Source organism: Biomphalaria glabrata, chromosome 18 (genome assembly GCF_947242115.1).
Source record: "Biomphalaria glabrata chromosome 18, xgBioGlab47.1, whole genome shotgun sequence".
Lineage (NCBI taxonomy): Eukaryota > Metazoa > Mollusca > Gastropoda > Planorbidae > Biomphalaria > Biomphalaria glabrata.
In genome coordinates this window covers 9,134,837-9,145,026 of record NC_074728.1, presented here as the reverse complement: position 1 = coordinate 9,145,026, position 10,190 = coordinate 9,134,837, and the positions used below count along the sequence as shown (strand labels likewise).

General features: G+C 36.7%; 1 protein-coding gene across 1 annotated transcript; it reads left to right on the top strand.

Annotated features, from left to right (window-relative positions):
* On the top strand, positions 1-8,546 carry LOC106071221 (uncharacterized). Its single transcript, XM_056017432.1, has 5 exons — positions 1-175; positions 1,649-1,832; positions 2,062-2,106; positions 5,121-5,219; positions 8,490-8,546. The coding sequence occupies exons 1-5, from the start codon at positions 23-25 to the stop codon at positions 8,507-8,509; spliced, it is 501 nt and encodes a 166-aa protein (XP_055873407.1). The 5' UTR covers positions 1-22; the 3' UTR covers positions 8,510-8,546.
* The last annotated feature ends 1,644 nt before the right edge of the window (positions 8,547-10,190 follow it).

The window sequence follows — 10,190 nt, the reverse complement described above, 5'->3', positions numbered from 1 at the left end:
AGTTTGTCAAGAAACAGTTTTGATGTGTTGGACATCTACCATTACAATAAGATGCAACCTAAAACTTTTTGAGAAGACCAGTTTTGATGTGAAGACCAACTTGAAACTCAAATTAACTCACAAAGACAATACAACGACAGAGTTGGCCTCCATGAACAGTAGAGAGACATTCATTGTAAGTACTGTTCTTGCACCAAATCATGTGTGGTTGAGACTTCTTGCATTTTTATATAATTTATTAAGATCTAAACATATTGGAATGACCTCGATTTAACATTAGTTAGAAGCGACATTGCAAGCGAAACGGGCCCTGTTTGATTGACTGACATATCAATTCTCCAACTCTCCAAAGACGAAAAAAATATGAAATTTGAAACTGTCATTTCTTTCCGTATGTCTAAAATCACATTTCACGATAAAAACCGCTTTGGTTACATTTACCGAAACAATTTTTTTATTTGCAATATATTTAAAGATGACATACTGGAAAATTAGCACTTCCTATTCGCTCAAGCTTGTTCACCTATTTTAATCCTATGATCTATACATTTACTCTTTTTTAGTGCCCCCCCCACCCAGATAAGGAATATATAAACATCAATTTAATGTGGCCTTTCGTCCCGTTAAAGTCTCGTAAACTAGAAAAGATAGTGAAAATTCGACATTATGATAGTTTAGACCTTTTAAAGTTCTCATGCAACGAATTTTCTTTTCTGAAAGCAAGAATTAAATTTCTTAAATATGTTTTTCTTTCATAAAAATACTCCATTTTTACAACAATTTACTGTTAATAGTAACAAACAGGGGAGGCTATTTAGTAAGGGAAATGACTATTTACTATATTTTTAACACAATTATGCAAACGATTTTAGATATTGTGTCAAAAATTATTGTTATACAAATATATTGCTAATTTAAATAAGTTCTGTAAAAAAATATCCCTAGATGATTCCTAAGACTTTTGTATCCTGGACCAATTAATTCTGGAATTAGTTGCGGATTAAGTAGCCAAATCAGGAAAATCTGAAGATTTCTTTCTTGTGTTGTCTGTTGCAAAATTTTTTCTTCTTCAAAAAAGCGCGCTAGTTCGATTAAATTGATAAAACAATGAAAAAAAAACGTATCACGTAACAGCCTTTATGGATTGCGTAAATTGTATAGAAGAGATAGAGAACACGTGGCTAAATGTTGTTTGTTTACGTTTGGTGAATGAGGTCCATTGAAGCGCTTCCAGTATTCACAGCTGTATAAATGTATTTTCTGGCATTCAGGATAACTTTTGTTTTTTTCATTTTTTTTTCTCGGAAAAGCTAACAACTTGTAACAACACCTTTATTACAACATTTGATTGCTTGCTTTTTTCCAGAGGATATCCGGAATTAGTAAAGAAGTGACTACCACCATCCCTCTATACCAGGGGTTCTCAACCTGTGGATCGCGACCCCCTTGGGGGTCGATTGACGATTTGCCTGAGGTCGGGGGTGGGGTCGTGGCAGAGTGGTATATTGTAAAAAGGGGTCACCGAGCTTAAAAGGTTGAGAACCGCTGCTCTATACATTCCTAACATTTGCATTATGTACATACTTAGTTAGTATTTGTTAAATTTATATGCCATATTAAACTGGTCATGAAAAATAAATAATTTCAGGTGCCAACTAAATACCAGAGCTGTATAACGTTTCGGACTAACCATACAAGTTCTAATGGTATATATCTTGAGATGTTTAACACCACTGACACTGACATCACAGGATTTGAGTGTATTTTGGAAATAATGCAGACTTTAAGAAAAAAACAAATTTCCAAGAAAACTCCATTTATTGAAAAGAAAGGTACTTTAGTTGTATGTTATTATTTATACTTATTATATAATTTAAAAGATATCCTGGGTGTGGGTGAGCTGTGGAGTGGGAGTTGCTCGTTGGTTCAGAAAAAAAAAACATTTCAAATATTTGTGCCCATTTCAAGGAAAAAAAATGTGTCAAACATACAACTAATTACTTAAATATTTATTATTTGTTATTTGTTTAAAATGTAACTAGTTATTATTTTTCTAAACAGTCTGCAATAACACATCATCTGGAGTACCAGGATCTCAATTATCTCGTAAGATTTTTTTAAAATTCTATATTTCTCGTATGTGTATGACAGACAGAGAGACAGACAGATGAGTTGAGATAAGATTAGATTTTTAAATTGATGCTGTAATGGAAAAATATTGGGATGTGTGTACTATAAAGCTATCTCAACAATAAGATAATGGAAAAATGTTATTGTGCCCAATTCCTTGCAATAGTGGAGAAACCTCAAGTCGGTCATAACCAGGGGTGGACTGGCTACATGGGCAAAAGGGTAAATGCCCGTTGAACCGGAAAAAATAGGTTGCTGTGGTAGCGACCAAAGAAATTTTTGTTTTTCAGTGCAGACAAATTTAAAAAAAAATCTGTTCAGTCTCTCTCTATTCTTTGTCTTTTGCCTTGCTTAGAATCTCCTTCAGTGACAGACCCGTCCATTCTTTTTTGTTGCCTTACCATCTCTTTCTCTGTCTGCCTTTTCTTGTTTTCCCCGAAAGATTTTTTTTTTTGCAATCCCTGAGGACCCTGTGTTTAAAGTTTTAGTTTGCGTTTTTCGTCAGTAGTTAGCAGGTCATCGTGGGGTCCGAACGCTGAACGAATCCTGTGTGTGTGATGCGGCCTTTGTAAGTAATACCTAGGATCTTTCTGATATACCACGATCAGACGCTTATCTAGAAATTAACTTCCAGAACCCTAAAGACACCAAGAGTTAGCCTGGCTACACAAATTAAACTGGATCTAGATCCTACACATTTAAAATGGAAGTTAGAGGGTCGTAATTCTACACGAGTAAATCTGTGATCATAGAAGATTTCAAACCTAGACATATTTTTAGATGACGGATCCAAGATTAATGAGAACAACATTTAATACAGACGGTTGGATTCTAACTTTAAAGACCATTCAATACAATTCACCACTAAGCGACAACCTCCGACCGTAAAATTTATTTCGGTCATAGGCGTAGAAATATTTTTTTTTTCATATAATTTTTCATATTATCAAGAATCATAATCAAAATGTATATATCTGACATTGACGATTTTTTAAAATAGTAACTGAACATAGCAAAAGCTTTATGTAATGGTATTTAGCGTCAAATAAATATGGTGCTTAATTAAAAAAAAATTGTCTCGTTATAACTTACTTTTATTTATTTTTCAATTTCGTGTTTGTCATATTCATGTGGCATACTTAACTCTTTCTCTCCTAACTGACGATACCAACGATGATTCCACCAGAATGTGGTAAATAATTATGGAGAGAAAGAGTTAAGGGACATATTGAAGCAGACCCATGAGTAAGCAAAGGGAAACGTACATTCGTTGATAGTGTACAGTCGTTGATAGTGTACAGTCGTTGATAGTGTACAGTCAACTACATGGCTACAAAATATTTTTGCGGCAGTATCGGCATAACGTCTATATCAGAATGAAAGTTTGTTTCTACTTCAGTTTGGATCTGGAAGTACAAGGTGCCAAACAATTCTTAGAGCGGGATATGTCTGCAAACACTTGGTTCACAATTGTAAATGTGTAAATAACATGCAAAAGAAATGATGTTTAGGTGGGATGATGTCTTCGTTGGTAATACATGTCCATAAATCATACTGTGAGTTTCGATGACTTTTGGTGACTCATTCTGTAACAAACGTTGTAATCCACACCAACATCCAAGCATACTTGGAGCACCATCTGTGCAAACACAACAAATATTTTTCAAAGAAATCTTATAATTTTCCAAAAATTAATCAACTTCATGGAATATATAATGTGCTGTAGCGGAGGTTTCAAAATAGAAATTTGTCTCTAAAAATCACGTAGTGAGAATGTTTGCGACTCTGTGAATTCATCTAGCTATCTGCTGCATCATTGGCTACATTGTCTGGTCGATACCATCAGCAAACATGCCAACTCTTTTCCTGTGAACAGGTTCATTATATATTGGAATTGCAATAAATCTGGTTACGATTTCGGCTCCAGTCATAACTTGAATAATGTCTTTGGCCGCTGTCAATATTACCTCCTCGGCAAAGGTGAGAGATTTCATAGCTCTGTGAATTCTGAAGAAGCCTCAACGGCCGATATATTTTGATTATGGTATTTGCCACACGAGTTTAGTCTGGATTTCTTGACTTCGTCAGCTTTAAAACTAAAATACTGCATGTCCTTATCTCCAAAGCTCGGACGTCTCCTTTTGTTCGGTTTCATTCCTTCGACAGATACAAAGGGGTGGACAACCACAGGCTAAGAACTACTGGACTAGATGTATTTCAAATTGAACCACTAGACTGATTTAAACTAATTCACACAACTACACTTAAATATCTTTTTTTTTTTTTTTAGATATTTATGCTTTTGTATTTTGCTTGTTCAAGAAAATAAATATAGAAAAAAAAGAATACTTTAAAAAAAAAGCTTATCTAAGGGAAGGAACCGCTAAGGGCTGCCATTTATTACGAGTTTATTTCCTTTTCTGCTATGTAAAACAAAATGAATTAGTTAGTACTAACTGATGAACTCATTGGTTGATTTGAGATTAAATCGTTTATTGTTATCGACTATAAATAACTTCCAAATTTCAACTTGATCCGAGAATCAGAAGTGGGATAAAAAACGTGTCCAAACATAATAAGGGGACTAAATCCATACATATGTATCCACATCTCTCATTAAGTAGAATTTATTCATCTTATTTCGAAATCAAACAAAATAATTCATCACCAAAAAAAAAAAATTAATTAAATAATTTTTATTGATTCATGTCTTGTCAGGTTTTTTGAATAATTGTTCAAAGTCTTAATTTGATTCTAGAATGGGACATGGGGAAATAACAAGTCCACACTTTTTACCTGATAGACAAAAAGAATGAAATGAGTTGTATAAGCTTTGTAAAAATAAACATTAGTGGCAGCGATGAAGACACTTTCTTTTTACATAAAGTGTTTATATTTAAATAGAATCACCCATGTTTTTTTTCTCAAAATTCAAGATTATAATAAAACATATTTTATTAAAAATTATCCTCTTTGAAAACATTCTACAGATGTCACCAAGATCATTGCAATTGCTGTCCCTAGTTCAATATTTGCTGCAATTCTATCAGCTGTTCTAGTTTGCTACTACCGAAAAAGGACCCCGTATGGTAAGGTCATTCTTAACAGTGACTTTTTTTTATGAATGTTGTTGTCATGCACCGCTGGGAAAATCCCCGCCATTGACATATGCTTTTAGGGGTTAATGTAATTAAAATAAATAAATTATTGAAATAATTTAGTTTTGGTATCGCTAGGTCTAGGGGTTTCTAACGGCACCATATTTTTACTTGAGAAACAGAACACACAAAATAAAATAATAATAACTCATACAATGAAAAACTTTTCTGTAACTTAAAAGATACCAAAATATTTCATATCATAAAAGGTAAAAAGGGAAGGGATAAGGGATAACAATAGAGAGGAGAATAATGATAACTTTAAAGTTATCTGTCTACGAATACAAGTGAATTAATTAAATCATCATATTTGCCCTATTCTTTATAATACTTAACTCTAATGTTCCTGGGTTAAGTTGTTGACCTATCAGAGGCTTATCCCTCTGCCATGGTGTTGTCAGGGCCGGTCCTACAGATTGCGGGGCCCTATGCGAAAAGGATAGCGCGGGGCATAGCCTGTGTAAGGATAAGGATAACACGTGAAAATTAAGAATTTTGGTTAAAAAAAAATTCATCGTTGCATTTTATTCATACTTCACCAAGTACAAAATCACTGTCAAATTAAAGTACGAGCCATCTACAATACAAGATAGTTTTTCAACAAAAAGCCGATAAACATTCAGATCTGCCTTTTAGATTTACTATCGACTAGCAAAATATCGTGTGTTTCTTTTAAGAAGTCGAGACAGATTTAGATCTATATTTATATGCCAGTGACTATTAAAGTCAATTAAGTATTTGAACTTCTTGTTTTGGTTAAAATCCACCTTTTTTTACATTTTTTTAAAAATGAAAGATAACAATGCCGCTTTTGTTTATCGCGAGTAGGATTGGCGTTTTCCATATCGAATGACATCCCGAAAAGACAATTTTGTCTGTTTGAAATGAGATTTGCATGAGTTTTCAGAAGATTTTAATAATCTTAGGAGATTTTCATGACTTTCGTATATTTGTTTTAAATAATAAGTTAAAATGGTATAATTTAATTATATACACCCAGAATTCGCGCGGGCCTTTGAAAGTGCACACTGCGGCCGCATAGGTTGCAGTGGCCTAACATCGGCCCTGGGTGCTGTAGACTGTTCTGGTCCGTTAGTGTGAGATTCTGCAATGGGAGGGGACAGTTCCGGCAGAACTCCAGTTGAAATATAAATAGCCGAGAATTACAGCCCGGTCGCTTTTTGTCGTCCTGGAAGTGTGCAGCAGGGGCGGGGCAAAATGAACGATAAAGAGGAAGGCTGCAATATATAGCCATGGGCTGTAGCGCCTCTGGGATGGATTGATATATATTAGCTTGTTTACAGCAGATGGGGCTCTTAATAATACACCGACATACTCATATATTATTATACTCATTCTGTATAGGAATGTCTGCGGGTCATCCTCTAATTCTATCTCACAATTGATAATTTTTTGACGATAGAAAACCTCTGTTTTCCCGAAAGTTCGAAGCAGTTGTTCTTTCACAACATTGTAGTTACCCAGGCTCATACATATTTTTGAAGGGACCTCGGCTGTAAACGATCTAGACAGCAAGAATGTCCATTTGTTTTAAGGGTATTCCAGTTCTCTCATTTCGACTTCGAACTTCTTCAGAAAAATGGCAATGTCCATTTTGTCTTATTGGAATATCAAACTTTTATATTTTGCCAGTTTATTCCCTGTAGTGTCACTCTTTTATCACTCTCTTTTTGTTAATCTGTTGTTAACCTTTTCTCCGCCGTCTCTTTTACCAACGTAAATGGCATTTAATTCGTTTTTCTTTTCCCTTTCAATAGCAATTAATTCGTTTTTCTTTCCCTTTTCAATGGCAATTAATTCATTTTCTCTTTCCATTGTTAATCTCTCCCTCTCTATGGCTAGTCTCTCCATCTCTATGGCTAATCTCTCCCTCTCTACGGTTAATCTCTCTCTCTATGGCTAATCTCTCTCTCTATGGCTAATCTCTCCCTCTCTATAGCTAATCTCTCCCTCTCTATGGCTAATCTCTCCCTCTCTATGGCTAATCTCTCCCTCTCTATGGCTAATCTCTCCCTCTCTATGGCTAATCTCTCCCTCTCTATGGCTAGTCTCTCCCTCTCTATGGCTAATCTCTCCCAATCTATGATGGCTAATCTCTCCCTCTCTATGGCTAATCTCTCTCTCTATGGCTAATCTGTCCCTCTCTATGGCTAATCTCTCCCTCTCTATGGCTAATCTCTCCCTCTCTATGGCTAGTCTCTCCCTCTCTATGGCTAATTTTCTCTCTCTATGGCTAATCTCTCCCTCTCTATGGCTAATCTCTCCCTCTACATCAACCTTTCTTGAACGTATTTCCTTAGTTCCGATCCTTCCAGATCCAACAACCTCCCCCTCTTCCTTCAACGCTGCTACCTCAGCCTTGTCCGCCATTGCCTATTATCAATAGTCGAATAGTATCCTGTCGCTAGATCCAAGCTTTAATATCTCTACTATGTGTTGACAAGAGATCAACTACGCACAGAGAATACGTGGGTTTTACCTTTATGTTGGGCGCCACTTGTTACGAGCATATGAGATTCTTAATCATACACCAACAGGCTCAAATAGGGTAGATTTAGATGACTTTAATGTTGAGTCACAATTAATAATATATCAATAAGAACTTTGATTACACTACTCCATTTTCGGATTTCATTTTATTTCTCCTTTCAACACGCATTCGCACCATTCCACATTCACTCTCTCCTGAGCACGTAACATAGCTAATGCCCCTGCTTCGCCACGGTTGAAATAATTTGTATTTGTTTATTTTGACCACCTTACGGTGAGTCCATGTCTACGATTCAAATCCTACCGCTGATGTTAATCAGTTTGAGTAGCTGTAGAAAGCCATTGATAGATGAGCATTAATATTACCATCAGTAGGCATAAGCTGGCATATTATATGGCTTCCTTCAGTCGCGAAGAGACTATGGATCATCTCATGTAAAATGAGATGAATGCTTGAGCATTAGCTGTGGTCGGAACAATGTCACCCACACATCAATTAGCTGGCAACACTTCGTTAATATAAAATTAGGTCAAAGAAGCACAACTGTGTAGTTAGCTGTAATTGAAATGTAATTAAAATTGAAAAAGAACATTACTTTTACTAATGAGATAAATAGGATCTATTGATTTTTTTTTTTAGAAATCTAATCGTTACCATTAACACATTAAGTTTTTTTTTTGTTTTCTCAGGTTCTTTGCAATGTTGGTAAGTAATTTTAAGCATATTTAAATTTAAAATAATTTAAATGTACTTTCACTAATTCTGCGTTGTAATTTCTCAGCAGAATTATTAAAGAAAAAAAATGTACATTCACACCAAATGCTTCCCAAATTTACACATGAAAAGTTTATATCAAAGCAACATCTGAAACACGCTTGTTTCAATTTTGTTGGGTCTAGTGAAAAGCAACTTTCCCCTAACAGACCTTGTGGTCTATAGGGCAGATGATGTTAACGAGGGTGTCATGTGGCCAGCACAACAACCAACCTCCTTTGCTTATCCCCAACTAACGTCAGGTAGGTCGAGGCGCTAGAGGTAACAGCGTGTCATACACGTTGAGAGGTCTCGGGGCCAGTGTTTCCGGAAACACCCGGCATTGCACGAAGCCACCCCACCGACGGCATTGGTTACGAACGTTGTGAGAAACGACTTCTAAAATTTCCTCTTACTCTAAGAGGCAGCAGGCAGTTCAGCAGCCTTGGACACCAGTCCAGGGTATTAAGCTATTGTCTCACCAATGGGACAGTCCGATTTGTCTAACATGCAACCATTGCGCCTCCCCATCCCCTGGGGCAACCTCTCTCAATTCTATGTTCAGTTCTAAATTCGAAAAAAGCGGATACGGGCAGGACCGACGGAATAGGAATGGCAACAATGGGTTTATGGTCGCTAAATGTGCTACCATTGGAAACCAATCTTTTAAATGGGGAACAGTTCCCCCTACAGGGTGTTAGACAGGTGGCCAGCACTCCCCAGGCACAACGTCCGGCGTCCGGGCCCAGTCCATCGAGCGTCGCGACGGCCTCTAGCACTTTAGGGGAAGTTGAGCCCCCCACTAAATCACGAAAGGTGACAGCACAAGGAGGCAAGGCAAAAGGGGAGTAGTGGTGCACCCCCACCCGGTTACGACCGTAGCAAACAGCTTCGGATAACCCACCTTAACCTGAATCGGCAGCTCTTGTTGAAACGGGTCGAGGTCCATACAACTGTAGAGCGATACGAGGTAGATGTCCACATTTGTCAGGAAACTAAACGCTAGGAGGAGGGACTGTCAGGGTGGGATAACAGTTTAGTTAGGGTATGATACACGGTCCCGAGCTCCCCAACCTTAACATTGCAAACAAAACAAATAATACTAGCTGAAGAACTGTGGCTTGCTAACATTGAGTAAAGGTTATTCAACTGAACATGTAGTGAATACCAACAGTTGTTAAACGTGAACAATATTACTGACAACGTAAGTTACTGTACATTAGTTAACAACAAGATTGTACGTTTAACAATTTAATGACTGAATGGAATGTTACGACATGAGTGATGAATAAAGGTCAATAGTATTTACAAAGGAAACACAAGGTCTACATATTATGCAACGAAATATATCACACCTTTAACTCGGTGCCATAATTCAATCACGAAACATAGCCTACAACCCAATGCCATAGGTGCAGGGGCCATACCAAACAAGACACTTTGAATCAAGTATGACTACGACAGAGTCCACAGCCTGCGTCCCTAAACAAGAAAAATAATCATTTCTTGAGATCGCCATTCCCAAGATCAAAGGACCAACGAATTTAGAGCTACCCCACGAGGAATAAAGTACAATAAACTGACTTACCCAATACCGGGGAAGGAAAACACCAAAGAAAACAACTCCAACCAAAGAT

Coding starts and splice junctions, on each gene's coding strand:
- LOC106071221 (XM_056017432.1), top strand. CDS start 23: ATGTGTTGGACATCTACCATTACAATAAGATGCAACCTAAAACTTTTT. Junction 176..1,648: donor ACAGTAGAGAGACATTCATT/GTAAGTACTGTT, acceptor AAATAATTTCAG/GTGCCAACTAAATACCAGAG. Junction 5,220..8,489: donor CCGAAAAAGGACCCCGTATG/GTAAGGTCATTC, acceptor TTGTTTTCTCAG/GTTCTTTGCAATGTTGGTAA.